Here is a 14,695-nt window from a genome sequence, read left to right as displayed (position 1 = left end):
TTTGGTGTGACTATACTTTTTTTATTCGTTAATAAAAGTTATACAACAATTATAAAAGAAATCATATTTAACATATGCATAAAGCATAATCAATTGAATCAATTAAAGGTATTCCTTTCGCATGGATCGTTTGAATATAGGAGTACAATATATTTGAAGAAATGATTGTTGAAGTCACGAGAATAATTTTCATCTCATTAAAATTGAAAAATTGATAGTTGTTGCAATCCCGCATTACTCGTTACTAATGAACTAAATTTACGATACTTCGTGAATACTAAACTGAAAACAAAATACTCAACTAATTTCACCATAGGGGAATTCATAACACTCAAATGATGTAGTTTTATTGAAATTAAGTTACTAACAATAAACAATGAAAATTAAAAGAAATTTAACAAGCAATTTGACAATTTTCAGCCTAACACACAACACATTATGAGTTTAAAGAGATAAAAGGGAGAAAAGCAGCTGATTCATATTTTTGATACTACTAGAAAGTATATTAAAAACATTTTTAATTCTAAACATCACATAACTAAATGTACTAGTAAATATGACAGAAGTAAATTAGTTTCAAACTTTCAATTAGTAACAATAGCTTCTAATTAGTTATATTAACTTAAATCTCAGCCCGCCTCACCGCCTCAGTCTGACTTACTTGAAGGAAAACGGTAGCTACTCAAATTAAAACGGTTTTTTCACCATATACTCTTGAGTTTTTTGTTTATTCATCATGTACCCCTAAAATTTTTTAAATTCACCATATACCCCTGATTTGTTATAAAAATTCACCATATACCCCTAATGAAATTTGGTTAATTATGCATCGAACCACCTTAGATCTCTCCCCCCATCCTCGTAAACACTCCTATCCTTTCTCCAACCCCCAAAACCACTCCAAATCTCCATAACTATATCCGTATGATTGATTTTGAGGATGAGAATTTGGGGTAGTTTTAGGGGTGGAAAAAAGGAATGTGGGTGGTTTCGGGGTAGGGGAATGTTTTTAGGGTGGTTTCGGGTCACAATTACTCAGAATGACTGACAAAGTTAACAATAATTAGTCATCAAGGGTATATGGTGTATTTTTGTAAAAACTCGGGGGTATATGATGAATTTAAAAAAGTTCATGGGTATACGGTGAATAAACAAAAAACTCAGGGATATATGGTAAAAAAACCGAAATTAAAACTAGTTTGGTTTTTCCCTAAATAAAATAGGAAAAATTGACAAAAATAATCCCAACTTTCGCCGGTTCGCTCAAAATAATCCCAACTTTGGATTATTTTTAAATAATCCGAACTTTGGGGGGTATTTGCTCAAAATGGTCCTAAGTGATCGGTAACCTATTAAAGAGGTAATGTTTTTTTGGGGGGTTTAAGTGACACGTGTCACCACGTGAACGGCTGTCACCACGTGAATGGCTGAAAATAAATGGGAAAAAAAAAAGAACACCCAACCCCAACCCCAACCCACGACAACCCCACCACCACCCAAGTTCGGCACTCCGGCGTCCCTTCTCCCACCGGCCTAGCCCAAACCCCCTCCCCAACCGCCGGCTCCACCTTTTCCCGGCGCCCTTTCCCCGAAAACCCCCACCGTGAACCTCCAAATCTAAACCCAAAACCCTTAAAAAAAACAGCCTCACCACACAAATCCCCCAAATCGGCACTCCCCCACCCTGGAACCCTAGCGCAAGGGTTTCGAGGGTGGGGGAGCGCCGATTTGGGGGGTTTGTGTGGTGGGATGGTTTTTTTTATGCTTTTGGGTTTATTTGCAGTTGAGGTTAGGTAATTTAGAGGGAAGCAGGAGGGAAGTGCCGGCGTGAGGGAAGGATGGTCTGGAAGCCGACGCCGGCATGAGAGAAGGTCGGCGATGGTGGTTGGGGGCTCCGAAAGCAGCTAACGCCGGCGGTATTGAGGGTTCTCGGTGGCTGGTCCTCTTTTATTTTTTATTTTTTATTTTTTCTTTTTTTTTTAAAAAAAAAATTCAACCAATCATGTGGTGCCACGTGTCCCCGTAACCTGATATAACAGGTTCGGTGACCAGTTGGGATCGTTTAAAGTGAATACCCTCCAAAGTTTGAATTATTTAAAAATAATCTTAAATTGGGATTATTTTGAGCGAACCGGCGAAAATTGGAATTATTTTTGTCAATTCTTCCAATAAAATACTAGTTTGGTCTTATTGCAAAATGTAGAGAATAAATGCGTAGTACAAGTATAAAATTTGGTAATTCAAGTTATGTAAGACGGGAATCATCAATCATGACAGATCAAAAGAAAATCATGGCATATAATCACTATTATAAATTTGTGTTACTCCGTATGTTTGATGCTATATCTCCATCATTGTATTTTTGAATAGATGAGAAATCTAAGGTGACCTACTCGCTCATACACTCTAAATTATAACTAGGATTAATACTATTTTTGAATTCCAACTTTGACCAATTTATTTTAAATAATCCCAACTTCTGCAATAATCCCAACTGTAGGGTGTCTTTTCTTTACTCGGTCCGGATTACCGGTTACTTGAAGAAAGGGTTAAAAAAATTTAAAAACATTTATTTGACACGTGTTACATGCTAATTGGTTCACCAAAATAAAAATAAATTAATTAAAATAAAATAAAAGAAAAAAACCCGAAGACCCATTTTCTCTCTCCTCCCCTTTGTTGTTCATCCATGGCTATTAGCTGCCATGGCAACCACCACCATTTTACCCTAGCTAGCCACCATCCATCCTCAACAAAACCATCTAGCCACCGCCCACCCTCACCAAAACAAGAAACGCCCACCTCCGTCCCCTCAGTTAATTGCCACCACCCTTGAAACCCCGAAACCACCACCCCTAAATCCGACCATCATTTGCGACCCACACAACAAAGCCTCCCCCTCAACCCACCACCAACAATGACGACCCACAATCAGCCACCCCTCAACTTACCATGCATCATTTGCGTTTTCCTGCAATTGGAGGAGAAAGAAAGTGAAGGAGTTGCATTTTTGGTGGTTTTGGGGGTTGGAGAAGTGATTTCGAAGGTCAGGGTTGTTGTTACAGGTGGTATCGGGGGTTATGGGTGGCGGTTTCAAGGTTGTGGGCTTTGGTTATGGTGGTTTCGGGTTTTATGGGTGGCGGTTTCAAGACAAGGGTTTTGGCTATGGCTAGTTCAGGGGATGGGGGAAGGCAGAGTGGGCCAGTTTCGCGGGGGTAGAGCGAACCTGGGGAGGTTTTGGGGCCTGGGGCTACGGAGATGGTTGTTTTGGGTGAGTGGCCACCGCCAGCGGTTGTGGGCTGGTGGTGGCTTGGTTGGTTTTTTTTTCTTTTTTTTTTATTGAATTTTTTTTAATATTTTTTTTAATTTTTTGAACCAATTACAACTTGACATGTGTCAAGTGACCTAGAATAAGAGGTCATTGACCGGTTTGGGATGGAAGAAAGAAAACGCAGGTGAAAGTTGGGATTATTGCAGAATAATCGAAAGTTGGGATTATTTAAATTAAATTGGGCAAAGTTGGGATTATTTAAATTAAATTGGGCAAAGTTGGGATTAAAAAACAGTATTAATCCTTCTAAATAAGTACTTTGCTAGATTTGTGCCCTTGTACGCAATTGCAAATCTTTAAACTATAGAAAACATTGTACTTCATCCATTTTTGAAAATTCGACTCACTTTGCTTTTGTGTACTCTCTAATGCATCTTTGACCATAAACATGTTTGGCAATTTATAGGTGAAAATTATAAAAAAGTTAATATTTAGATAATTTTCATTTAGGGAAATCGTATAAGATTTCACAAGCTAATTTATTTTTATTGTATAAATCATAAGACATGGTCAAAATTATTTAAGTTTTACCATATGAATTGTAAGTGAGACGAACTTTTAGAAATGGAGGTAGTATAATATTAAGTGCAGTTATTGATAATATTTTATTAATGGATCAAGCTCTTTTCACTTAACTATTAATGATTCTTTAAAGTTGTACTCAAACTTTGATCGTGTTAAATGGTCTTTTTATTTGCACGGTGGAAATAGAGTGGCACACGAATTTGCTCACTTCCAACCTTGGTCAATGCTTGTGAAGTAATGTAATCTCATCCCGTGTTCTTGATGATGTGTATTCTAATTTATCTATTCTAATCCTCTTTGTGGTTCTTAAAAAAAATGCAAGTGTATTGTCAATGTACTAAATTAAATCTACTTATATATGCTAATATGCATACAATACATGCTTGAAATTTCAAACAATATGTGTGGCAAGCCAACAACTCATATTATGTTAACATGACATAAGAACAATGTAGTTCAAAACTTGGGACACCTACGTCAATAAAGATAATTTTATTTCTTTTGTAAACTAATATTGAAGGTTGATCTATTATCTATAGTCTATACTAAGATATTAAAAGACGTTCTTAATAATGTCTATGTGCCACGTAAACCCTTTTCATTATACTACATAATCGTAGGTTCAAAATATTAAAATTAACTTTTAATCAAATAAAATAAATTTATTCCTTTCAAAAAAAAAAAAAAATTTTATTGATATAAATCATTAAACAAAACATATAAATACATTTCTTAAGGTTTTACAAAACAAATATAATTGAGTAAGAAACAATAATATATTTCATTACGAAAATACTTACAATTTTGTTTTGTAAATTATTGTGTGTGTGTATATATATATATATATATATAAATATACGGGGAGGTTCCGCTAAAATAGAGCTTATGGTGAAAACTAAAAACAGCAATCTCAGCCATTGATTATTAATGATATAATCTAACGGTTGAAATACAAGGTACACAAAATCTCAGCAAATCCTCTGTTAATTTTGCTGAAAAACGCAAAATCTCAGCAAATCCTCTTTTCATCTCCTTATCAAATCGTCGATTCCTCAATTCGTCAAATTTTAGGGCTACTTTGATTATTTACTCCCAAAATTAAGGGCTCGTGATTCTTTAATAATTTGGGGCTTCCTCAATAATCTTAGTAAGTGTTCTTCATTCTTTAATTTCTGTTTTTAGCTAAATTTCTAGTTGATTGCGGCTTACAATACCGATATAACTGTGATTATTTCCTTGAATATAAGTTGAATTTCTTGAATTTCTAGTTGATTGCGCATGGTAGGTTATTTTCTTGTATGTGATTATTGTAGACTGTTTTTATAATAGTGCTCTGTTTTTTTATTTCAATCTCATCAACTCGTAGTTTCAATCCTCATCAACAATATGCTCTTTTTTCGTTTTTGTATAAGGATTTGCAATATATATATATATATATATATATATATATATATATATATATATATTAAAGTTTTTTTTTCCTAGATATATGATATTAAACACTAGGAGAAATTGTTGCACATAAGGTGTTTGTGTATTTGCTTAAATGACTAACAACTTGCTTAATACCATATAGTAACTCTTTTTTATGATACCATAACCATATATTTTAGATTGTTTTTGTTGGTGTCCAATTAGTTGCACCATTGAATGGATCATATTTATTTTATTATAGTACCCATTTTAAACCATATATTTGATATTATATGCAAATAATGCAAGAGGAGTTAGAAGAAGGTAGTTGCTCAAATACATCTACAACTACCAATGTTGCTGAAAACTTACCGTCACTAAAGGGCCCAAGTGTGTGTTACACTCCTAGAGGAACAAAAGAGTTTATACCGTGTTGTCATCCTGAACTAAAGCCTACACTTGGTATGCTTTTTGATTCCTTACTTAAAGGTGTTGATTTTTATAAGCAATATGCTAGATTTGGTGGGTTTGTGGTAAGACTAGGTACTGAAAAGAGAATTAAAGATAGTGATAAAGTTTACTTGAAATATTTACATTGTAATAAACAAGGGTTTACGAAGGATGGTGAAACTAAAGCAAAAGTTTCTAAGAAAGATGAAAATCGTAAAGCTAGAAAAAGAACCATAAATCGTGTTGGATGTAATGCAATGATTGGGTTTAGAGAACGTTTAGATGGAAAATGGATGGTTTATGTCTTTCATGAATCTCATAGCCATAATCTTGCTTCTCCCAACACAATGAATTTTTTGGAAAATGTTGGAAACCTTAAACTTGGCCAGAAAAAATTCATTTTTGACAACTCTAGATTGAACATTGGTCCAAACAAGTCTTATAAGTTGATGAAAGAACATCTTGGTAGCTATGATAATATAGGTGCAACATTGAATGATTTCGAGAACTTTAATCGAGATTTAAAAGCTTACATACAAGAGAAAGATGCTTCGATGTTTATAAACAATTTGAAAGAAAAAGCTGAAAACACTGAAGGTGCCTTTTTCTTTGAGCATTGTATGGATGAACATCAACGCTTGACAAGAGTATTTTGGGCAGATGCAATTAGTAGAAAAAATTATTCGTTGTTCGGTGATATGATTACATTTGATACAACATTTGACACCAACAAATACTCTATGGTTTTTGCCCCATTTACGGGTGTTGATCACCATGGTAAGTGTGTGACTTTTGGGATAGGCTTACTTGCAAAGGAGGTTATTGAATCCTTTGAATGGTTATTTGAAACTTTCTTAAAGGCAATGAATAATTGTCAGCCTACTGTATCATGACAGATCAAGACCCTGCGATGAAAGTGGCAATTGAAAAAGTTCTTGATAAGGCAAAACATAGGTTTTGTATGTGGCACATTATGAAAAAAGTGCCACAAAAGGTAGGACCCAAATTATGCTTAGAAACTGACTTTCTTCATAAACTGAACTTTGTTGTTTGGAATAGAGACCTTGAACCAGAAGAATTTGAAATTGGTTGGCAGTCTGTGATGTCTGAATTTGATTTATTGAATGAAGATTGGTTTAAAAATATGTATAATATAAGGAATATGTGGATTCCTTCTTACTTTTGTGACCTTTTTATGGGTGGGATTTTAAGGTCAACTCAAAGATCAGAGAGTGAAAATAGCTTTTTCACTAATTTCACCAATCAGCATTTGTTATTGGTTGAGTTGTGGTTTCGTTATGAATCTGCAATAGATGCTCAAAGGCACACATAAGACAAGTTGAATGCTACTTCGAAAACTACACATCCCCAACTTGTCACCCCCTTGCACTTGGAAAAGCATGCTGCATTTGTTTACACTCATAATGTATTTTATATATTCCAAAAGGAATTCAAGCATGCTTTGTACAATTGTGGTATAAGTAGTATTACCATCAAAGAAGAAGAAGGGATTGAGCAATATAGAATTTTTGACAACACAAGGAAAAAAAGCTATCATGTCACATATGTCTTGTGTTCTAATGCTGCTTCATGCTCTTGTAAAATGTTTGAATTTGTTGGAATATTATGTCGTCACATTCTCTTAGTCATGAAAGGAAAGTTCTTGATTGAGATTCCAAGGCAATATGTTTTGCATCGTTGGACTAAAGAAGCTATGAAGAAACCAATTTTTGGCTTAAACAACTTGCTTGATGGGGCAGAGAAGGATAAGAAGCAAAAGCTAGTTGGTGATTTATGGTGCAGGTTTTTTTCATGTGTAAGTATTTGTGAGGAGAAAATTGAATGCCTTGAGTCATTGTTGTCTAAGCTAATATCTTTTTAAAATGATATGAAAGCCTTGGATTCTATAAGTCCAGTTGATAAACGTGAGGCAAAAAATAAACACATCGAATTATTTGTTGGATATAATGACATAGTTATTGATATTCTTCCTCCAAACAAGTCTTCCAACAAAGGTAGTGGTAGTGGAAAAAGGAAAAAATCTGACAAAGAGATAGCTATTGAGGAAAGCCAAAGGAAAGATAGACTTTGTAGAACTTGTGGTCAGAGAACAAACCATGATAGTCGGAATTGTCCGCAAAAAAAATTGAACTTGAATGAGGTATTTTTGTAGAAAAAAAAATAATTTTTTTACTATGTTTACTTCCCACTGGTTTTTCACTTTATATGTTCATGTACATGATTTCAGGATTTCAAAGAAGAGTAGAAAGGCTGCAAAACGACTTCATATTTACAAGAAGCAACATCAAACGGCCTAGTGCTGAAATAGAGGAGATGATAGGAGAGAAATAACACATTGCTATAGTGCCCTTTTTATTGATACAGTGACTGTTATTGTTTCACATATATTAAACAGGGACCTTTTATTGTTAAAATTTTATTGATAGGGTGACCTTTTATTGTAAAACTTTTTATTGACCTTTATATTGTTATTTTGATGTAGTGACATTTTGGCATATAATAACTTCAATTTATATTATAGCACGTGTTTATAATGTCATAGTGATTTTTTTTCATCGTATTGGAACCTTATTCTGTGGTAACCTTTTTAAGGATATGATGACCTTTATTATGATATAGCAACCGTTATAAAAAATACTCAGATTTTAACAATTCTTCTAACCCACATCGATTAAGCCAATAAAAAGTTAGTGAAGGAGGGGCTCGTTCTTTTAATTGATATACTAATTGAATAGCTTAAGAATAGATTAATATAAATACGATACTTTTACCTTACATTTCGACTTTTTATTTAAAAATAGAGACAGATTATTATAAAAATCTTTTTAATCACATAGTAACGTTCTTGCATATCATAGTGATCCTTTTGCATCACATAGAAATTGGAAATTTTTATGTCATATAATGTCATTTTACTTACATAGTGACTATAAAAAGTCATATAATATCTTTTTCAAGTTTTTATTTTCTTTTTTAAGACAAAAAAAAAGTTAGGCATTTTTAGGTAAATATTTATCATAGGTACTTGAAAACTTGTCACATATGTATACAAAATAGAATAATGAATATGGTGACAATTTTGCATTATAACTTAATTATATATAACACATTGAACTAATAACATTTTAAATACATAGTGACTTTATAATATAGAAACTTTTTAAATAACAAAGCTACCTTTTTAAATACATAGTGACCTTATAATATAGAAACCTTTTAAATAACATAGATACCTTTCTAAATAATATAGATACCATTTTTTATACCATAGGCACCAAATTTATAACTAATATATATTTCACTAAACTTCTTGAATGTCAATTAAGGATTACATATCAAAAGAACTACCAATACCACCAATTCAAAAGCTTTGTATGAACTGGAACATATCATATTGTTCTATATTAACACTTATACAAATTTGTTAGATTATCCATTTGTTGATGCAAACTACATCATTACATTAGATTTCCTACTTCTGTGCAAAATACAAATACTTCCGAGCAAAAAACTTCATCCACATATTCGTTAGTCTGCCTATACTTTCTTTTCCTTTTTACCTTGCTTTGTTTTCTTCTTAATCCCATCAAAAACATATTTTGCAACTTCACTCCTTATTATTCTGAATTCAGATAGCTTTTCAAGAACTTCATCTCTGACAATGTTCATATCAGACAATACCAGAGTAGCAGCAATCTGAGCTCTCAATGCCCGTCTAGTTGAAACCTAATATATTAATTTAAGCAAAAATTAGAATAAAAAAGCTAGTTAAATTCCATGGAGGAAATAGAATGCATTTCTAGAGTGTACTACAAAAATCATCAGTGTTCTTAACATGAAGAATCACTACATTATTCTTGTTAGTGCAATCTTTGATAAAATCAGAAGCCTCTAAATTCAAGTCCCCTGAAAACCATATCCTCCACGTCTCCTTTCCTTTACCATCCTTTTTCATATCCCATACAAAACTTTTTTTAGAAGAGACACTCAAAATAGCTAATGACTCATCAAGGAGAAACACAATCCTACCGGTCTGGCAACTCAACAAAACTGAACTCCTCAACATCAAAATCAAAATCAGCTAAAATCAAACCCTAAATTCGAACACTAAATCTCTGAAATTCGAAATCTAAAATCGAACTATATATCCGCAAAAATAAGCACAAATCGAAATCAACAAAAACAAAATTATGCTCAATTCAAATCAAATCAAGTTTCTTATCATCTAAAATTGAAACATGATTATCTTAATTTGAGCTATTCTCGTCATAATCAAACATGCATGTTACTAAAATTACCCAAACTTAATTTAATAAAATCAGAAACACAAAAATTGTGTTACTAAGAAGGTGAAGAACAACAACAAAAGTAGAATTCCGAGCAAAAATACAAATAAAAAACTAGTTTACTTAAATTAAGCAAAATTAAACAAAATACATTTAAAAAATACTACTACTAAAACGAACTTAAGTTGAAAATCAAAAAATCAAATCAAATCGAAAAAATAAATAAAAAAAAACTTGCAAAATTACAAAATTAAACAAAAATCATACACGAAAAACACAATAGACATTAAATATCCAGTTGAATCTACAAAAAAATACTCATGAAATTGAAGCAAACAAAATTTCAGAAACCTAATAACCTCAAATCGTGCAAAATAGCGAAATTACCACAAAGAACTCACCTGATAATAGATCATAGAGCTGAGAAATTGCTAAAAATCAAAGTAATTGAAGCGGTGTTTGAAAAAGTAGCGTGAAAATTGGGGAAAAATTGTCGAGAAATTAGGAGAGAGAAAGTGAAGAAAGAAGAAAGAGGAGGAAGAAAATAACAGAGGAGAGAGAAAGTGTTTTCACGGGAGGAGAGAGAAAATTAGGATATATACATTAGATGTCATTCGCTAGATTATAATCTACGGCTAGGATTAATTGTTTTCAGTTTTTACCCTAAGACTTGTTTTTACATGATCCTAATCCTATATATATATAATTTCAACCAATCACGTGGTGACACGTGTCACTTAAACAAAAAAAAATTACCTCTTTAACAGGTTATCGGTCACTTGGGACCATTTTGAGCAAATGACCCCAAAGGTCGACTTATTTAAAAAATAATTCAAAAGTGGGATTATTTTGAGCGAACGCGCTAAAGTTGGGATTATTTTTACCAATTTTTCCTATATCATATGATTTTAAAAAACAAAGACCAAAAACTGAAAACCACAACGATACCAAATAAACCCTTAATTTACAGTTCATTTCCATATAGACTGAGGCTTTGACCATTGTTAGCTTCTTCTTTATGGGCTTTAAGCCTTTGACTTTCTTTTTGTTTATGAAACTTTTATATTATTTTTTAATAGTAAAAAATTCATTAATAAAAAGTCGTACGAAATCTACAAAGGAGATTCGAGTCTGACAAATTGTAATACCTTGAAAATTTCCCCTTTTTAAACCTCCCTTTTACCCTTAATAAAACTCAATTTAGGAAATAACCAAAATAATACCGCCACTGGGATAACGACCAAGGCTTTTCAAAGTCACGGAGCGGAATTCTTAAAACTAAAATAAAACATTTGAAATTAAATAACTTGTGTTCATAGCCTCAAAACCAAAATAAAGTAAAACATCCACAAGTTGGAACCAATATATACGGCCCTTCAAAAATCAAAATCCTCTGTTCTTTCTCCTCCCTTCTTCGACCCCCTCCATTTAAAACCCTAGGAACTCACCAGAGTTCCGGCGCCGCAGGCGTACTTCGGCGAGTCTCCTCCTCTTCTTTTAACCCTTTTTCCTTTCCTCTTACGCCTGAAGATTTTTCTGTGCCATCTTCATGTCCAGTAAAACAATTTGAGGAGGGGAGTTTAGTGATCTTTAAGGTACTTTGAGGAGCCAAAGTATAAGCTTTCGTGTCAAAGGACTTCGCCGGCAAAACAAAGACTAAAGGCTAGTCCTAACGCCCCCGTCAACGATCATTGGTGTTTTGAGGGTGACGGAAACGATAAAGTTAGGGTTAGGGTTTTGTGGTTTCTTGTGTTAGAAAGGCTAGGCCTAACGCCACCATCAGGAGTGGTTCGTGATGGAAATGGTGAAGTTAGGATTAGGGTTTTGGGGGTTCTTTGCCTTTGTGTTATGAGTTTTGGGTACTGGTCGTTATGGCTCTACCTTCGGTTGGTTTTCTTGCCTCTCTTTCCTTGTTTTAAGCTTATTTTCAGCTCCTCTTGCTATTAGGGGGTCTCTTGGTTGGTGTATGTTACTCAACTTAGTAAGTTATTTTTACTTAAGTTTTTTATATTGATGGTTGTTGTCTTGTGGGTTTGTTGGTATAACCCTATGGTGTATTTCTTACACTTTGGTGAGGTGGCTATGCCTCGAGTGGAACTCTCTTTTGGTAAATGAATTTTTAAAGGATAAAGGAGTGTTGTTGTGGGAGCGTTGGTTTGTGTTGGTTTCTTCCATAGGGGTTACAAGGTACTATATATAGTGCCCTGTTTGTTTCTAATTTGTTGGTCGTGGTGTTCGATAAAGAGTTGGTTGGTGTTCTTTGGTCTTTTTTAGTGTTCTATTCCAATTTTAAATGTCAAAAGATCTATAGAGAATTGACTATGTCTGATTCTCTTTATAATTTAGTAATGGTTTTTCAAATCGTTGCCCTGAAGGTGACTCCTCAGATGCAAAGTTTGGGGGTTCATCGCATGTCATCTGTAGTTCCTCTTCTTGAGGAGAGGCTACGAGTACCTGTTTATGGTATGGGGTCGCAAGTTGCGACTCGTTTCACCTGGTGTGGTCATGACACTCTCTTTTTACCAACCCTTTTGCCTATATGTGTTTTGCTCTTCAACAACAATGTTTACTATGTCCTTATCTCAACTGTGGTGCCTATTAAGAAGTATGATCCAAGACAAGCAGATTTAATTTGGTAACAAGTAATCGAGACTTGTCGATCAAAAAGCTTTTAAGTTTTTGCTTTTGTTTATGTTGGTTAGTAAGAGCTAGTTTGGCTCGTTTAAGTGTTTTGTAATTTGTAATTGTTGATTTTGCTGTTGTAAAAAAAGAAGAAAAAAAAAACTAAATCAAAGTAAATAATCAACAATATTAGCCCAATAATAAATCATCAATCAACTAAAAATCAAAGTCTAAAAAAGCATAACTAGTAACTCTCAACACTCGTCCCATCATGCTCTTCATGCTTCAAATTTCCACCTTTTAAAATACTATTTTTACTCTAAATAAAACTCATTTTAGGAAACCTCCAAAATATTACCGCCACCGTGATAACGGCTGATATACGTGTTTTATACAATGGTTTTCCCCGGTTTGATTGCATGATTTTACATGGTTTTGAGCTCTACGGAGCTATTTCTTGCTAACAATCTCTTCTTTAGTGTATTCGATTGTTTTAGTAAGCTTTTCAGGAATATGAAGCGTTTCTAGGCAATTGGACGTGTTTTTAGTAGATTCGGAAGAGTTGATAGCCAAGAACTGAAATTTATGTGGAATGCCCGATCGGGCAGGCTTCGCCCGGTCAGACCGGGCGATGAAGAAATCAAGTTATGAGATGCAATTTTGGAAACGTGTTACGCGCGCCCGACCGGGCGAGGTTCGCCCGGTCAGACCGGGCAAAGAAGGAAAACTGTCGTATTTTACGCAGCCTTCCTCCGCCCGATCGGGCGAGGTCCGCCCGGTCAGACCGGGCAAAGCTCAAGAACGCGTATTTTCTTATTTTTCCGAAATATTATCTTTTGGGGGTATAAATACCCTTTTGTAATTAACTTTTAGACAGTAAGTTTTTCATTAGTTTTCTCCTTAAGCCCTAGAAAACTCTCAAGAACCCTAGTTTTATTTTTCTTAAGCAATTTCAATCTTTAATCCTAGTTTTATTAATTGTTCTTCAAGAATTCAAGATCATCAATTGAAGTATTTGGTATTTCTTACTTTCCATCTCTTTTATTTATTTTATAGTTCTTTAATTATGTGTTCTCTATTAGATCTTGTTTTTGATTTAATTATGATTTGTGAGTAGTTTCCTTAATCCGGGATCTTGCTAAGCCCGATTATGATTGATGTATAAAGTAGATCTTTAAATTCCCCAATAATAATCCCAATTGACATGCTTAATTGATTGTGTTTATGCCAATACTAGATTAGGGATAATTAGTATTGTTATCATCCCTTTGTTCTTATTGCAACGGAAGTTGGGTATTAACGGGATTAGGTTATTTCAATTAAGGGTTTGAAGATCATCACGGAAGTAGATGATTGAATAATTAGGAATCTAGGCATGGTGTTTAATGTCCCTTATTCGCTTGATTCCACGGAAGTAGGCTTGATAGTTAATTTGGGAAGCCATTGATAACTCGGAAGAGACCTTTGGTATTATTATTAGGGATTGCTTTTCTTCTTGTCAATTGATTTATATATTGGGGGTAGATTTATTAGTTTATCAATCATAATCGTGGTGATGCTTGATCTTGGATGCTTTAGTTTATTGATTAATATTTCCTCTAGTTAATTGTGTTATTTAATATATTAGTTGATTATTATCATCCATTATTGATTGGTGACGTGCTTAGTGATTAATTGAGTCTGATTAATTGAATGAACCATAGTCTCTTGGGATTCGATCCTTACTTGCCCTACTACATAGTTAGAAGGAATAGTTAGGTTATTTTTGTTAGGTACGCGATAAGCCTATCAAATTTTGGCGCCGTTGCCGGGGACTAACGGTTTTCATCTAATTATTTGTGATTCGTTTTTGCTAAGATTTTGGTTTGTTGCTTTGGCTATTATTAACTTCTTTTTCTCTTATGAGTTGATGATATACATGCCTTGGAGATGGATGATTTATTGTCACGTCTTGCATCTGGCCATTGTTCTTGTTATTATCTTTATCATGAAAACCCTGATTGCCCTTATAGTGAGTATTTTGTTCGAGCTCCGGATGATTTTAGAA

General features: G+C 33.8%; 1 protein-coding gene across 1 annotated transcript; it reads left to right on the top strand.

The window, feature by feature from the left end:
• The first annotated feature begins 5,571 nt into the window (after positions 1-5,571).
• LOC110706780 (protein FAR1-RELATED SEQUENCE 5-like) lies at positions 5,572-7,052 on the top strand. The gene is made up of 3 exons (XM_021884730.1): positions 5,572-6,496; positions 6,598-6,673; positions 6,779-7,052. The coding sequence occupies exons 1-3, from the start codon at positions 5,572-5,574 to the stop codon at positions 7,050-7,052; spliced, it is 1,275 nt and encodes a 424-aa protein (XP_021740422.1).
• Positions 7,053-14,695: the final 7,643 nt, after the last annotated feature.

Source organism: Chenopodium quinoa, unplaced genomic scaffold, assembly GCF_001683475.1.
Source record: "Chenopodium quinoa cultivar QQ74 unplaced genomic scaffold, ASM168347v1, whole genome shotgun sequence".
In the NCBI taxonomy this organism is placed as follows: domain Eukaryota; kingdom Viridiplantae; phylum Streptophyta; class Magnoliopsida; order Caryophyllales; family Amaranthaceae; genus Chenopodium; species Chenopodium quinoa.
This window is presented reverse-complemented; position numbering and strand designations above follow the sequence as displayed.